Source organism: Melospiza melodia, chromosome 19 (assembly GCF_035770615.1).
Source record: "Melospiza melodia melodia isolate bMelMel2 chromosome 19, bMelMel2.pri, whole genome shotgun sequence".
NCBI classification, from domain to species: domain Eukaryota; kingdom Metazoa; phylum Chordata; class Aves; order Passeriformes; family Passerellidae; genus Melospiza; species Melospiza melodia.
The window spans coordinates 7,350,116-7,367,357 of NC_086212.1; the positions used below are offsets into that span (position 1 = coordinate 7,350,116).

At 52.9% G+C, this 17,242-nt stretch overlaps 1 protein-coding gene and 1 long non-coding RNA gene across 2 annotated transcripts in view; one reads left to right on the plus strand and one right to left on the minus strand.

Annotated features, from left to right (window-relative positions):
* HNF4A (hepatocyte nuclear factor 4 alpha) overlaps positions 1–16,853 on the minus strand; it is a 35,915-nt gene extending 19,062 nt beyond the window's left edge. The window contains exon 1 of the mRNA XM_063172253.1: positions 16,672–16,853. Coding sequence (XP_063028323.1) covers positions 16,672–16,720 — 49 coding nt within the window. The 5' untranslated portion in view covers positions 16,721–16,853. The remainder of the gene's footprint in view (positions 1–16,671) is intronic.
* Positions 3,483–7,367, plus strand: LOC134426749 (uncharacterized). Its single transcript, XR_010030031.1, has 2 exons — positions 3,483–3,764; positions 6,926–7,367. It is a non-coding gene; the product is annotated as an uncharacterized LOC134426749 (long non-coding RNA).
* Positions 16,854–17,242: the final 389 nt, after the last annotated feature.

The following is a 17,242-nucleotide window of genomic DNA, read 5'->3' on the forward strand; positions in this document are numbered from 1 at the left end:
TGGAGCAGCAGTGATTCTTGTTGACTGTTTATTATTGAATCTCAAGGTGTTTCTGATCCTGCCTTCTGGGTGCAGGCACTCACCAAGGGCTATTGACCTTGATGCTGAGCTGCTGGTGTTGCCCTTAATTATACCTAGGGTGGAAAATTTGGAAAAAACCCTACCAAGAGAACAAGGTTCTTTACCACTTCTGTCACTGCCTTCCTCTCCTCACTACTGATTGTCTACACCCCTGTTTTTCCTTTCTCTTGCTCCCTCCATCCCTTCCACTCCTTCTCCTCTTCTCTCCCTCATGGTCAGAGAAGGTCAGCTCCTGCCTGGAAATTTACACGTTGCTATGTAAAGTGAAATGTATGACTCCTTTTACTTCCCTATAAACCAAGTTTTACAGGAGGCTGGATGCCATATAAACAGATCCCATTCTGCAGCCATGCCCAAACAGTGAGTGGGGCCGACGGGTGGCACAGACACCCTGGGAATGGCCAGGATGGCTCCAGTCCCACAGCTGAAGTCACTCTGTGCTGGACACCCCCAGCTCAGGTATTGGCTGATCTGTCATAAAAGTTTCATGAGACAGGTTAGAACAGGGCAGCAGGAGCTTTCCTTCTGGGGGTGCACTGCCTGCTGTCAGCACCAGCAGTGGTTCTGTGCCTTGCCCAGACCTGGGTCTGACCCTGCTGGTGTTGGGCAGTGGGGCCAGAGCTGCCTGTGCTCTCCTCCCCAGCTGCCCCACACCACTCCTCCACTTCAGCCAGAACTGAGAGTTTTCAGTGCAATTGCGAGATCATTGAGTGGGAATTTAATCGATCTCTGAATGGCACTGGCTCATGGTGCAAGAGAATCAGCAATTAATGATTTGGTATCAGTTTGTTCTGCATTGAAAACAGTCCCGAGGTTTCGCAACCAGCGGTGGCCGAGTCCACACGCTGCTGATCTGCGCTCCCGGTGCCTTGTGTTTGTTCTTCCCAGGCACCCCAATGCAGCCCCAACCCCACTGGCACCATGAGCTGTCCTGGCCACAGTGCCATCACTGCCACAGCATGAATCCAAGGTCTCTGGCTGCACACCAGTACATGCCTTTGGGCAGTTGTGCTAGTGATGATTTTCTATTCGCATTTTAGGAGCACATGGAATTGTTGAAGCAGCACTTTGGCCCCCAAAACCATGACCTACATAGCACTTCTGAATGGCTCTTCTACCCTGAGGCTACAGCTCTGAATCTGAGCACAGGGGAGAGCCTCTGCTCTCTCACTTGGGAATGTGATAAATGATCCTTTGCTGCAGGGGAAACAGTCATTCGGTCAGTGCTCCTGAGGGACAGGCTAGAGCTCATGTGCTGGTGGCTCTTCCTTTAGGCAGGTACAGTTTTTGCCAAAAATTGGTTTTATGATGTGCAGATTGGGATAGAGATGCAAGAGTAGAGTACAGCCCCCTCCATAGCCTCCTCCCAGGGACCTCAGTCCCAATCCCAGCCAGGCCACGGTGATCCCTTTGATTAGATAAATGCTACAGACACCAGGTCAAATATGTGCAGGATTTGCCACAGCGTCTAGTAAAATATCGTAAAAGCAGGGCCTGTTCTGCCCTGCTCAGCAAAACAAACCTTTTGCTTCAATAGTCTGCTGAGCAAGGGGGCTGCAAAGGCCATTTACTTCCCAGGCAGGAAGGATTAGAAGGGCCAGGAATAGAAATCAGAGAGGCAGCATGTGCAGGAGAGCAGCAGATAAGGAGCGGGGAAGTTTGGAGAGCATCAGGTGGCTCACGAGGCCGGGGCTGTCAATGGGACGTGGTGTTTTCCTCCCAGGGCTCTGTTGACTGTTGTTTTCTCACTGCCTGTGTCCTCTGTGGGTTACCAGTGGCCCCTCCCAAATCCCTCATGTTGGTGTGGAGGTCGAGGGCCAGACCAGCCAAGGACACCACGCACTTCCTTTGCCCTGGAGATGGGCTCTGATGGAAGCATTGGCTGCTCTCTGGGCACTGTTGCTGGAGATGATGTCTCCCCTGGTGTCTCCCCTGTCATCCTCATGTGGTGAGTTCTGGGACAGCTTGCCAATGCAGCTTGTCATGGCTCTGTAGCTGTTCTAGGTGGGAGATGTTCGAGTCAGCAGCTGCTTGTGGGACTGTTTCAAACACTTCCGGCTACCAAAGACGTTTTGCCATTTTTAATCCACACAGAGAGACAACTCATAGCTGGAAGACCCCCCACTGATAGGTAAAGGTTGTTCCCAGACTAGGTGCTCCAGGGAAGTTCAGCTCCTAGATCTGCTCCTCTCTCCTGTCCCCATTTTCTGTACACTCCACCCACTGTTTCCTATGTCAGGTCATGGTTGCAAAGGAGACCATGACAGCTCTGGGGCTTGACCTCTTCTGTGCCAAGTGATTATTTAAATTTTATCTGTTGAGGAGCAGTAAATCCTCTCCCACACTGGCACATCATGGCACTAATTCTACCTTATCTATATATCCCTGCCTGGCAAATTTATGCAAACCTAAAGGGAATTCCCTGAAGATAAGATCTGTGCTTCTCAATAGGTAAGGATCAGGAACAGAGTATTTAATAGGGCATTTTTGGAAAGGATGCTGTCACCTACTGCGCTTGCCAACTCTGCATGTCCAGCAGGTGAGCAGGCTTCTCTCAAGGGGTCTTCCCTGGTGCTTCTTGAACAGGGTGTTGTAGGATCAGAGGAAAATTGATGTCAGAAGGGACTTCAGAGTCTCTGCCCCAGGCTCCTGCTGGAAGCAGAGCCAGTGAGAGCAGCATGGGCTCCTTGCAACTTTATTGAACACCTCCAAGGATGGAGAGCAGCCTTGGCAGCCAGCTGGTGCTTGACTGTCCTCATGTTTAGACACTGGCTGAACCTCTCTGCAGTTTTAATGCCCCTTGATCTCCAGCCATGCACCCTGTGAGGAGCCTGGCCCCATCTTTCTGATGGCCCTGTGTGTGTTATGCTCCTGAAGTTCCTGCTGGCCCATCTCTCCCCACTGCTGCAGGACACAGCCCTGCCTGCCAGTGGATCCACCAGCACCCCAGTCTAGGGCTGCCTGCAGGTGTTCTGAGCATGGATCATGAACAGGGACCCTCCTGCCCCTTGCTTTTGTCTCTCACAAGAAGTGCCTGGCAGTAAAGCCAGTGCCCAGAGCCAGCAGGACCCCCTCAGCTTTCATCGGCAACGCCATCGCCGGCCTGGCAAACCCAACTCCAGAGCTCTGCCCCCTGTTATTCACAGCTCCAAGGTCACTGTGGAGCGGGGATATTTTACATGGTGCTTTTTTTCTCCCCCTCATGCCCACAAAGCAGAGATGGGTTCATGTGTGGAACCTCTGCAGTGCAGCAAAGCCCTGAGCGCAGCCAGGCCCTGCCCGGCCTGCCGCCATTTCACGAGCAAGCTGAGGGGAAGCAGGAAGCCCAGGTCCAAGACAAAGAACAAAAGTCCCAGGGGAACGTCACCGGCGTAGTCATCTCCACACATGCAAAGGTCCCTTCTGCCTTTTTTTTTTTCCCCTTTGAAATTTCAAATTCCAGTTTGTGGACAAAGTCCTGCCTATCTGAGAATATAGATCTCCGACCACTGACCAAACTCCACTTGAAGCAGTCCCGAGGACTGCTCTTCCCCTTGCCCACGGATGTGGCTGCTCAGTCCTTGGATTTCCCAGGATCACGCTGAAAATTTTGCACTGGAGCACAGCACTGGTACTTGCACAAAGCGGATTTTGCACTTAATGCCAGCAGCTTCCTTTCTGGGAAGAACCTCGGGAATAACCAGGTAGGAGTTTTATCACCTACAATTCATTTGGCCAGCCATTGCTGAGAGAAAAGGAGAAGGAGGAACAAGGGCTTCCATTGTGCTTGTTCCAGCAATTTTAGCTCATCATTCAAGTAAGGGAAGGGGGAAAAAAAAAAGCAGCTTCAGAGGGGATGATAAACTAGAGGGAACATGAGCTTGTGGAGGCAGAGCCACTCTGTATGGTTAACTGATAACTCCAATTTGCCTCTTCCCTCTCATCTTTTCTGATTCTCTCAATTAAGCTCGACTTATTCTCATGCTAATCATTTCTTGACCTGTTTATTCTGCATTAAAAAATTAACAGAGAGCAGTTTACTGCATGACTTGCTCACACAGAATTGCTACAGATTAGCAGGCATGCTTTAAGCCCCTACACTGATTCTTTTGGATCTCACAGCCAGTCTGCACAGCTCGAGGATGAGCTTTTTTTCCCCTGTTTTTAAAGAACAGCTTTTTCTAAAGTCAATATAAACCCCCCTCCTTTCATGCCTTGAGTATATTTGCTCGGTGACTATTTCCAAATGGGAAAGATAAAGCCAAGGGCTTGTGTTTTGTCAGACTTTTTGTAAACAGGGGTATTTAGGCCATGCTGTCAAACCCTCCTGCCTTCTACCTCGGTGTGCTGTGACTCCAGAGCAGAGTTGTCAGTGTCTTAATAAGCAGCTCCAAGGAATTTTTTGGGGCTGGAGGGCTGCAGGTCAGTGCAGCTGCACAAGCCCCCAGCTCATGGGGCAGATCTTTGCTCTGGGCAATCTTATGGCAGACACACAGATTGGGGTCTGCTCCCATGTCCCTCCCTAGAATGTCCCCAGAAGCTGTGAGAAGGCTCCAGGAAAACAGATGATTCAGCAGAGGTTGTTTAGGGTCTGTTTGCCCCTTGCCAGCTGCACACTGCACATCCCTGCCCCAGCAAAACACTTTGTAGAGGTGAAAATGAGCCACCAGCTCCATCCAGGGAGGTGGATAAGAAAACTCCAGCAATGAGAGGCAGGAGGAGACCACAGCCATGTGCCAGACCTTGCCTGGGGAAGATGCAATCAATTTTATCATCCTGTTCCACAGCAATCACTCTTGGTGATTTGCTTTTCCCAGGGCTGAAGCGCCTGTCTCTGGGGTTGGGGCAGGTTTGCTGTTTGGAGCTGGGGGCAATGGCCAGGACAGACAAACCCTGGGCAGACCCCAGACACACTGTCACTGATCAGCATGTGACATGTGCTGGCACCCCAGGCTCCCCAGCACAGCTCAGGGTGACAGAGGCAGCTCCACTGCAACCTTAGGCTGTGTCTGAACAGAGTTATCAAAAAGTAGCCAAACCAACCAGTACTGTCCTGGTCCCCAGACCACAAAATCCCCATATGGAGAATAGAGGCATCTTATGGGCATGGGGAAGAGTCACTTTAAAGAAGTTATAAGACTCTGCCTGAACTCCTCTCCAAAAGCAACATGTGCATTTCAGACAAAGCTGGGATGATGCTGAGCCTGGAGGCAATTATTGGAGCTAAAATAAATAACTGCTCTGCAAAAGTGGTGGGGAAAGAACTGCAAACGTGGGGACAGACAGACCATTTCAGCATATACTGCTCTGGTGATAACACTGTGCTTGCCTTTCATCCCAGGACTGCAGAGGGGTTTATTATCCTGCCTAACAAGGGCTCTGAACTCTTGAGGAAGTAATTATTATTTCTCCTCAGAGTTGTTATTATGCAAGGACAGTGAATTTGAGCTGTTCCCAGAAGGGTGGCTGTACTGGGAAATGCCAGGGCATTTGCTGAGGTGTATTTGCCATCACTCTGCCTGCACTGAAAACAGCATCTGGCTCTGGGACCCGCAGTTTTGCAGTTGTGACTCTGGAAATCTGTCTGCTCTGTTTCCATACAAAATCATGCAGTGAGCTGGGCCCAAGAGAGAAAGGGGAATAGATTCATCTTCTTCCATTACACCACAGGCTGCAACTTCGCCCAAGCTCCAGCTCCCACCACTGATCCCACCTGCCTCCTTCAAACCCTACCCCACAGACTCTGCACTCCACCCAAACCCCAACCCAGCAGAGACCCAGACACTTTCCTGCTGAACACTCTCCTGCCTCTTTGGGAGGAAGTCCAGAAAAGCTCTGACTTTGCCGTGTGCTGTTCCAGGCTCACTGACTACACTGGCAGAAGCTTGGCTGAAATCTGGTGGTTGAAGCCCCACTGAAATGGGGGAGCAGGAGCCTCAAGGAAGCAGCAGGACTGGAGAGAGGGTTTGCTGCCAGCAGCACACACCTATTGCTGTCTGTGCCTTGCCAGCTCACACATTTAGTGTGGCAGGGATCTCAGCAGCCCGCTCTGGACCTGGGGAGAGCTTGTTTAGCTGGCTGGATGTGATTCCTTTGGGCCTGAAGTAATCCTGAAGCTTCCAAGGAAAAGGATCCCTACTGAGCCCACAGTCTGGCAAGCGAGTCTCTCCCTTCAGCCCTGCTAGCTGTTTGCAGGGCTTTTAGGTTTCATTGACTTTACACATTCATTATACACACATGAAACAGCCCCTGAATCGTTTCAGCTGTGGAGCAATAGGTGAAGGAGGAGAACAGCCAAAATCAACAGTGGTTACACATCAAGTTTTACCTTTTCTTTTTAAATATTTTTGCAAAGCTAGGTGCATCAGCAAGCCAGGCCTGGAAGTGACCTCCAGTGGCTGCTGGGGCTCTTGGGATCAGCCCTCCCTCAAAATTAAGGCAAAAGACTGCAATGATGCTGAGGGATGGAGGGAGAGCTGCAGCAGGGCAAGGGTGTCAGGGGACAGTCTGAGCCCATGGCTCCGGAGGAGGGCAAGTCAAGGGCAAAAAGCATCTCCTTGGACCCAGCAGCTCCAGCTGCCCTCCTGCCCCAGGCTGACTGGCAAAGTCAGCCCCAGCTGGGCAGCTGAACTTGGGGGAACATCTGAGGACAGGCCCATGTGTGCCTGATGGGAGGAAGCACGAGGAAGCAGGGAGGCTGCTGCAGGTGGGAGCACTGGCAGGTCTGAATCGGGAAAGGTAGGCTGGGAATGGAAAAAAAAACCAAAAAAAAAGCCACAAAGGGGTGGTGAGTCAAAATTTGGGAGATTTTAGTTTGTGGAGATAGAAGCAAACAAGTTAGTGCAAAATGCTTTTTTCTCTGCAGGAATGCCTGAGTAACCTGTCGTGTCCCCAATGTCCTCAATCACCAGAGCACAGCACGGGGTGAGTGAGAGCCAGACAACACTCAGGAGCTCCATGTCCACAGCAGCTGCACGCCCCCCACACACCCTCCTGTGTGACACAACCCTCCTGTCCACTGCCAGAGAAACAAAAACACAGCAGAAAGCAAGGTATGGGAACATGGGAACACAGCAAGGGCAGGGGATCACACGTCCCTACAGTTCCAGAAGCCAGGACACTGCAGGGACAACTGCCTGGCTCCCAGCTAACAAACATGGGAACTGCTGACCAGCCTGTGAGTATTCAACCTAGGTCTGCAGCACTGGATAACACTACTGTTTGTCCCTTTACATTCCTACAAGTCCCAGTGCCATTGGCCTCTTGTATCATAAAGAAATTAAAATATATTATGACCATAAACGACATCATTTGAGGAAATGAACCACTTGTAGTAAACGTATCACGGGACACTGAAGCCATGAACTCTCCTAAATCAATTTCCAGCTGATAAAGAGTGCAGGTACTGCTGGGAGCAGCCCCCAGCATGTGACTCCCCACTGGCATGGGATGGTGGGGATGCTGACTGGGGTTGCAGGCTACCCCAGGAAGCACAAACCCACCACCAGCACAAACCCTGCTTGGGAGGAATTGCTCAAGCAAGAGGAGCAGCTCAATTTTTGCTGAGTCCGAGAGGAATGGAGGCTGTTGGGATGTTTTGGGGATGGGGTTGTGTGAGGGTCCAGGGCTCAGGAAGCACCAAACATGTCCAAGTTCCTCACGGTGCTGGCAGTGGTGTGCAGGAACCTGGGCATGTTTGGTGCATCCTAATCCCACCCAGCCTCCTGCCTCTACACTGAGGTCCCGTGGGTGCTGGGGCTGAGCACAGAGCTGGCTGGAGGGGGCCACAAAGGGAACCCTAAAAACCCTTCTGGTAAGGAGTCTGTGCAACCAGTAAAGTTTGCACTGGAAGTGTTTTTCTCTTAGTTGCTTCTAAGCTTTCATTCTGAGGGCTGAGAAGGGGCTGGCCACTGCAGATCTGGCTCAGGGGCAGAGGCTGTTCTGTGAGTGGTAGGATCTGTCCCCAGGCCAGCTGAGGCTGCAGCCCAGGGCAGTAATGCCAGGCACTGGGAACTGGCCTGGCAATGACTGAATCATTTCCCAGACAGCACAGGCAATCACTAGGGTATCCATGGGATGCCAGCCTGACTCCATCACCTCTTCCCCCAGGAGCCACAGCACCCAGCATGCTGCCCATGTTGGGGTATCTCTCCCTTGAGCCCCAGAACCAACCTGGGGACATGATCCACCACCACCCACAAAGCTGCTATGTGCACCCTGCACGAAGCAAAACAGAAACCAGAGACATGGGGGTCCCATGCTCCGAGGACCAGCAATACCAGTGGGAACGAGCATATTTTGGCAGCTCCAAACCCACACTGGACACCCTTCATTCAATGCCCTTCATTCACATAAACTCTGCAGCGCTGGCTCTGCAGCTGCTTCTCTCCCTGCTGCAAGTGCTGGGGGAGCAGGGGGGTACCTGGTGTTTCCTGGAACAGGTGGTATCTGCTGCCATGCATCTTCCAGGGGCGCTCAGCTCCGTGGGCAGGGCTAGGGCAGTCTGGCCCCGGGCTGGGGCCGTGCAGCCGGCGAGCCCCCCGTGGGCAGCGGGGCACGAGCCATGCCCAGGAGCTGCTTGTGGTGCAGAGCAGGAACAGGCTAATCCCTTAATGCTGGTCACAATGAGATTTGATGGGGAGCAGCAGTTTGTGCTGCAGAGCCACAGGTTTTAAAGGGTTCTGGCCACTACCCGGAGGAAAATTATAAGGTGGCTCTGGGTCTGTGCCGTGCTGCCAGTGCCAGCAGCAGTGCCCGCTGCTTTCTGAGCCACCTTTCTGAGGTCCCTGCCTGCTCTCTGCCCTGACACTGGGTTTCTTTAGGGCAGGGATACCTGACCATATGTGCAGGCCTGGAGGTTGACCCAGAAATTGTGCCTGGGTGTGGGTCTGGCTCCTGAGGGAGAAGCTGACTGCTTTTGGTTTAAAGTGTTTCTATATAAATAGCCAGAACACCATATCCTTGAGCAGCAACCTTGGTCTCCCCTCCCAACTGACATCACAATGCAGGATGACTCAGTCCAGAGGGGAGCAGAGAGGCTGCTGAGCACCCAAAGTTTTCTTCTCTGCGGAAGTGCGGTCTGGCAAGTGTGGCCAAGTGTTCATGGTGGAGGAGGAAAACTGTGTGAGGGAATGGAGTGGCATTCACTAGGGTTCCACAGGCACTGAGTGACTGGATTGCTGAAAGGGATACCTGGGCAACTCTGAATTCAGCCCTGGGCTGCATGGCTATGACCCAACTAGGGCCAGGTCTCATCAGTCTCTGTGTCCAGAAGAACCAACTCAGGGACAAACCCATGTGAAACACCCATTTTTCTGCATTTTCCTTCCTCCTTGGATGACTCTTCCTGCCAAGCCCACCTCTGCTTTTGCTGTGCCAAGGAGAAGAGAGCTCATTCCTGCCCTCCAGACATCAGGCCCCAAGCAGCACCTCGAAGGCACTAGCCTCATGGAGCAAAGCATTCCTAAACCATTCCTGTCCTGTCTCCACAAGCTTCTGCTTCCACTCAGGCCTGCCTGAGGTATATTTGAGTTAATCTGGAGTGCCCACAGTCAGCAGCTTCCAGAATGCTCCTGGTGGGTCAGGAATGGGGAGTGAGCAGCAGCTCTGTGCCCAGGGAGGGGTGTGCTGGCAACAGGGGCTGATGCCCAACATTCCCACGTGGAGCAGGACTGGGACTGAACTGTGTGTAACCCTGTGACACCTCCCTGCACCCCTGTGTTGCCACACAGGTTTTAGTGGCTGGAACAGGCAAACACACCCAAGTCAACAGACATTTCTCCCAGACAATGGCAGTCTCCAGGCACACACCCATGGATGAGCCACAGGCAGCACTCAGCTCTGCTTCCACCACCTCGGTCCCACCACCTTGGTGGCTGTAGCCATGATATTTTCTGAAAAATCCTTTTGCTAGGATGTTTTCTCCTGAGAAGCTGAGAGGCCTCAGGAACAAAATGTAAACAATTATTATCTGCTGCTGTGGAGTGCAACAGGTACATCTTTGGTTGGTCTCATGTGGTTGTTTCTAATTAATGGCCAATCATGGTCCAGCTGTCTCAGACTGTCTGGTCAGCCATGATTTTATTATCATTCCTTCTTTTTCCTTGCTAGCCTTCTGATTAAATCCTTTCTTCTATTCTTTTAGTATAGTTTTAATATAATATATATCATAAAATAATAAATGAGCCTTCTGAAACATGGAGTCAGATTCTCATCTCTTCTCTCGTCCTGGGACCCCTGTGAACACCACCACAGGACTCTAGGCAGGGCTTTGGATCTGAAGCCTGGCTGTTCCCCTTGTCTCTCCTGCCCCCTTATTCCAGTCTTTATTTCCTGTTGCCACCTTTGGCCTGCCCACAATGAAACTCTGCATGAGCTGCTCCCTCAGGCATCCATCAGTGCTTTGTCTTTCTTCCCTGCTGTGCCACCTCCACCTGAGCGTGCCTGTCCCCAGCACAGGACCTGCTCAAGCAGCAGCCCCTTGGCATGGGCTATCAAGTCTTTGGGGACAGTGTGGCAAAATGATCAGCATCCCTTAGGAGCAGAGAGGGACAGAAGTGGCTGAGTGGGGCAGGAGGAGCTGGGCTCTGCCTCCATGAGGGGCACTGGGCCATAAACCCAGCATGGTGGCTGTCGTTTGTGTGTTGGCAAACACGTTGAGTGAGCTCGACTGTTGATTCTGACCATATAAACCAGTGTTGTGGCACTTGTTCAGGTTTGTGCAGGTTTTACAGCTCTTGTTCTGAGAAGTATCCATGTATTTGGTTTTGCTCCTTCCTTCAAGTCTGTCTGTTGACATTGGCTCTCCTAACCAGAGCGTTGGGCCATGCCAGGAAGCTGAGTGTGCGTCTCTCCTTGTGTTTCCCACTTTCCCAGGAGTTATCACCTATAAAATCTCACACACACCCATGGCTGGGACAGGTTTCTGGTGCAGAGGCAGGTGAAAGGTGTCTGCTGGTCCCCACCACTGGTTGGTGGGTTTGGGTTCCCTGTGCTCAGTGACAAGAGATGAGCCACCCATCCTGACAGATGGATGAGCAGAGCTGCAGGGAAGGTCCTGCCCTGGAATTCTGGAGTGGAATGAGCAAGGTCTGAGGGCTGTGATGAAAACCAGGCTGTCAAACCAACTTGGATGTGCAGAGAAGGAGAAGATGCTCCCAGAGCACCATCACAGAGGATATGGGCTATGCCTGGTCACCTGCTATGCAGGCACACACTATCATCCATTCCTACCTCCAGTCCTCCTCCCAGCAGGAGCTGCCAGCAGCAGTTGTGCCCTCAGGGACACCTTGGTGCTGGAGGCTCAGGGGCTTGAGCTCACAGTGATGGTCCCCATCTCTCTCTCAGCACCAGAGCTCCATTACCATGGGGATGCAGCTGGAATCCCTCTGGTGACTGCAGGATTTTGGGATAGAAAGTCTGGTCCAGCCTTGCAGAGCCAGAGTCTGTTTGCTCCTTGACTTTCACAGCCACTTCTTCTGCCTGAGCTGCCCCTCCCACCCCTTTGGTGCAGCATCCTGAGCCTACCTTTATTTTTTGAGACATGTATTTCCTGAAGGGATTTGCTGAGTGATCTCTGTTGATGCTCAGGCTGAAGCTTGGACAGGAGTTGTTCCTGGGAGGAATTGCTTCTGGGACCCAGCTTTGCTCAGAGGCCCCAGTGCCCAGAGCAGGAGAGCAGAGCCCTCAGCCCCAGGTTCACCCTACAACCCCTACCTTGAAATTCACCTTCTGTGAAAATTCTGCAACATTTGCCATTTCCACATACATTTCTGCCAGGAACCTTGTTTGCTTGAATATTTGAGGAAAGCAAACAGAGAAGGAGCCTGAACACAAACAGTCATGGATTTTTTTTTTTTTTTTTTGCAGTCTTTGCCCTGTTCTAACCCCAAGCCTGCCAGCAGAGATACTTGCAGGCATCCCCTGATGTTCCCCTTGGCTCTGCCCTGTGCTCCACTGCTGGCCCTGGTCCTGCTCCAAATAGTGCTGTATCTAGAAGAAACTCACCCAGCCCTTGCTGTCTGTGGGACCACCATCACTCACCACCCCTTTGCACCCATGCTAAGTAAACATTTTTTAATGCCATTTAAGAAATATCAGCAGATAACTAACAGAGTATGACTGGCAGACCTACACCAGCCCTGCTGAGCTCAGAACATTTCTCAGGCACTTCTCGGGCACTTCCTGAGCCTCTTGCTGCTCACCTTCCAGAGCTGGAGCTCATTTCCTGCTGCCTGCAGCCCTCTGGGCTCACTCCCCCTATAAAAATACCATTGTGTTTCAAGCAAAGCCGAGGCTGAGGGAGTGCTGCTGGCCCCATAAATGGCTGGAATGAGGTGGGAGAAGTCACAGCCTTATGGGTAAGTGCAGACACCCTGTGACACTGAGCAGCATCCCCAGCTCTTCCCCAAGGAAACCTTCACCAAGCACCTGCAAACAGCTCTTGGGAGAAGGCCAAGGTGCTAACACAGTGATTGTGCCTTTTGCATCCCAGCAAATACCTGTGCTTATTCCTGGCTGCACCAATACCCTGCTCAGGCACTGGAAAGTGCTGATTTTGCCAGCATCAGTGTTACAGCCACCCTAACACCCAGCAGGGATGGCCAGAGTGGGGACAAGGAAAGAGGCTGTGCCAGGTGTCCTCAGACCCATCAGTCCCTGATGGCTGCCAGGCCTTGGACACAGAGACCAGGACTAAACAGAGGAATTAAAGAGCAGTTGAGGAGGAAAAGCTCAGTTCAGGTCATGTCTAGAGGAAACCTCTAAAAAATTCAATGCATTTGGCAGCGAAAATTTAAAATACTTAGAAAATTGGCCCCCTCTTATGTTTCTCAGTTGAAACTCTCGCCCACACCTGACCAGAGCTCCTGAGCAGCAATGATATCTGGCATTTTTCAGCTGTTTTCCAAAGCTGCTTCACTGAGCAGGGCCAGCCCTGATCAAGCTCTGGTCCCTGCTGTAACCACCAGCCCTGGGGATCCCCAGCTCTGAGGAGATCCAAAATATGAAGGGGTGGTGCTGCCTGCACTGGGAGTGAGACCAATTGGCCAAATCGTGCCCAAGTCTCAGTGGGAGGATGAAGGTGGATCAAGAGGCTCACCCCTTCCTCACTGCCCAGGAGATGTTCCCCTTTCCCCCTCTCCATCCTCCACCTTCTCACACATCTATTTACAGCTTCCTGCAGGGATTTAGCACCAGTGGAGCCCTTTCCAGCTCACAGCCTGTCCTCAGCAGGTGCTGGTGAGGATTGTGAATGTGCTTCCAGCTCCAGGTCTCTCCAGAGCTGCAGCATCACTCCCTTCTCCCCGAGGGACCCTCCCAGGGTGCTGGGGACAGGCCAGCTTTGTCACTGCCTGGCAGGGCATCCTCCAGGTCCTTTACACAAGGCACAGCTCAGATGGGAGGGAAATTAGTGCCCCTGAGGTGTCATTTAGGGAAAATGTTGGTGACAGTCTGGGGCAGGGATGAGTGGGAGGGTTGCAGTAACTGCAGTGGGGGGATGCTCTTACTGATGCCACCACTGCCAAGAGAGGGCCAGACCTGTCCCCAAGGCTGAATGCCAGTGCCAAGCTTCCCCATTAGGATGTACCCCTGGCTTCAGATGGATGCTGAAATCCTGAAGTGCCTAAGAGAGATGGGGAGAAGGGAAAATCAGAAAAATCCTTCCATCTATTTAAAGAAACTGAAAATAACTCTGTGACCCTCTCCAAGGCTGAAGGCTCCTCTGGAGGACCCAGGTGTGCCTCCATCAGGCTTACCAGCTCCATGGGCTGTCCTGCTGAGGGCTGGGAGCTGCCAGGGCATCACTGTGGGCATGGCTGGCACCACAGCTGAGTGAGCTCCACCACTACTTTGCAAGGGAACAAACATCCCAGTGTCCCTGGGAAGGGTTTGGCCACCACTTTGCCATCTGCAGGATGGTCCATCCCAGCTGCTGTGCCCACTCTGCTGCCCAGCCCCAGCCCAGTCCTACAGAGCTGCCAGGGAAGCCAGGCACTGCCCAGTCCCCATCCCACCAAGCCTTCCTCACCTCTATTTGGATAACTTTTTCACCCATTTCATTTATGAGGACTCCCCTCCTTCTGCCAACACTCTGAGTTTCCTCTCACTTCAGTCTGGGAGGCCCATCTTGCTTTTTTATTCTCCTTATTTCTCTCTCCCCCTTGCCTGGCCCCAGGCTTGCAGCAGGTGCTGGCCAGAGCTGCTTTTGTCGGGCCATGGGAGCAGATGGGGAGAGCAGCCACAGGTGGGATGGGCAGTGATTCCTCCCCAGCCACAGGTGGGATGGGCAGTGATTCCTCCCCAGCCAAGGGTGGGATGGGCAGTGATTCCTCCCCAGCCACCCCACAGCACCTGGCTCTGCCTGCACTTGCCCTGCACTCAGCACGTGGCTCACTTACTGACTCTCAGACTGAAAAGCTAAAACAAAAACAACTTTAAAATTTGTAATTAATAAAAATAATTTTTTAAAAAATTCAGGAGAAAATTACTGTCAGAAATGTTTACCTGCCTGTGTTTAAGGTCACTGATGTGCCAGGGCTTGCAAGTGACTGCTCACATTAGCGCCAGTTGCGAGTGAGCAGAATAACTTCATCCTAAGTGATTAAAGAACTTGTTCAGCCTCTCCTGTTGCATGTGCCAGGCAAAGCTGGATTCTCACTGCAGAAATGGGGTTGGCTTTGCACCCTGGGGCAAAGCTGGATGCAGGCACCCTGGGTGTGGGGACAGCCAGAGCTGGCCACCCTGCACCACCACATCTCCCAGGCTGGTGGGAACATCCCTTGAACCTCTCCTTCTGCAAATGAGGTGCAGGTCAGGCCCTGGCAGCTGGGTGGGTCAGGAGCCATCTGGGGCTGCAGCCTGGGGGATGCTCAGCACTGGCTCCTCCTGGGCCAGTTCCCACTCCAGGATCCGACCCTGTGCCCATCTCAGAGGAATCAATCCTTCCTTTCACCAGCTGTGTGTCCTTCACAACACAGCTCCTTGCACTTTGTCCAAGCAGCACCAGCTGACACAAAGACACAGCCTGAACTAAACAGACCAAAACCTGGACAGTTTTCTGGGCATTTTTCTGCTGCTGGAACCTGCAGGTCAGAGGCAGGAGTGAACAGAGCTCCTCCAGAGACCTGGCTGCTGCAGGCTGAGGATGCACAACTGGCTAAAAGCAGGCTAAAACTCAGCATTCTGTAACTGCTTGATTACCACTGCCTGCTCCAGTGACACCACAGCAGATCCTGTATAATTCCTACACATTTCCATTGCCGTAGACCATGGACCCACCAAAATGCTGACACGGCCTGTGTCTGGCCATGGCTCACTGTGGGGTGATGTTACCTGAAATAAAGTGATCTGCAGGGTACTAAAGTGCTGGGAGCTGGGGCAAGGAGACACGAATGCCACAACAGAGGTGGGTTAGGGCTGGAGGTGACACCAGCGGGAGGCTGCAGGCCTGGATCAAGGGAAGCAATCACCCAAAGAGAGGCCATGAGCAAAGTGCAAGAAGGTGGTCTGGGAGTCCCACAAGCCCTCCTGGGACATGGGTTTGCACACACAGTGCCTGGAAAGTGGGCTGGGCAGGGGCTGCACACTTGTAAAAGAGAAGAGGAACAGGACATGAAAAATAGTAAGGAAAGCAAGGTAGTGTGATGGGGAGCCCCATGGAGTGTGATGAAAAGCCAGAGGAAGCGATGGAGAGCCCTTGAGAGTGATGGAGAGCCATGAGGATCTGATGGAGAGCCACGAGGAAGTGCTGGAGCACCATGAGGATGTGATGGAGAACCTCTTAACTGTGAGACCTCACCTGCTGGGACCTCACTCCCCAGCCTGGCCATGCCCAGGGAACCAGGGTTCCCAGAACACAGGGGACCAAACCAGCTGTGGGGGAAGCTGCCACACAGGCACAGCTGGCCCATCCTGAGGATAACCATGGGCTGATGTCAGCCCAGCCAAGGGCATCTGTCCCCAGGGGTCCACCTCCATTTGTTGGCAGCTGGCATCTGTCAGAGCCAAGGGGCACAACACGGGGCTGCTCCACCCTGGGAGCACAGACACGGGCCTGGCAGGCATCTTGCTGTGCCCAGGTGACCAGGCAGCATTGTGCCACCTGAGGCTGTGCCCTGCAGAGGCTGGAGGCTGCTGCTTGTCCAGGCACTCCACTCCCTGCTGGGAAAGCTGCCCAGCCGTAATGCTGGCCCTCGGAGGGAGCACAGCGCTGGCAGGTGCCCGCTGTGCCCACTCACAGCCCGGGCATGCCACGGGCCACCTGCAGCCTGTGTGTCCTAGGGCAGCACTTCACCTCCTCGAAACTGCTGCCACTTCTGCTGTGATCCCAGCAGCAGCAGCAGCAGCCCCTCTGCCAGCACGTGGGGCCGCTCTGCTCCCTCAGGCACGTGCCTTCCTCTTTGGGTCAAGCAGCGTGAAAGCGAGAAAACACACACATAGAGGATTTCCATCACATCCAAATCAGTCAGAACCCTTCTCCTGCCTCCACCTCCAGCCGTGCCTGAGGCAGGGGGGGCACGGCGGGGCTGGGGGCTGCTGCTGGCCGCTGGCAGCCCCGCTCCCCGAGCGACGGCAGGCCGGCAGCGCGGGCGCTGGGAACGCTGTACTCACCATATGGAGCCTCCATCTTAGCGCTTAGCTGGGTGCCTACATTGACCATGTCTCGCCGGCTACCGCTATGGGGACTTGGGGCGAAAACCACAGGAAGTAGAGGAATAAAAAAGAAAGGTAAATAAATAAATAAAAAAATGTCTCTCACTAAGGAACTAGGTGAAGGCAGGAGGGAGCGCGGAGAGGCAGGGCGAGGAAACCTGCCTCTCCTGTTATCTTATTGATTCGCTTAATCAGGGCTAATGTGGGTGGAGATGTTAAATAGTAACCAAGCTCTTATGGAAACCAATCTGCAAGGTGCCGTTGCTGTAGCTATAGTAACTGCTGCCAAGCTAGAAACTCAAACACGGCTTTTACTGGACTCTTTTGGGGCTCCCGCTTGCAGATGGTGTCAAGGCCGGGGCAGCCGATGGGCTGGGGTTCACCCCTGGCCACGGAGAGTGGGGGCAGCCACATCCAGCTCTGCAGTGCCCCACGTGCTGCTGGGTTTGTGCCATCACCTGCCCGAGGTGGGAAAACCAGGTATGAGACTGTGTACTGCGAAGGGAAAACACAGCCTGGGGGTCAGGGG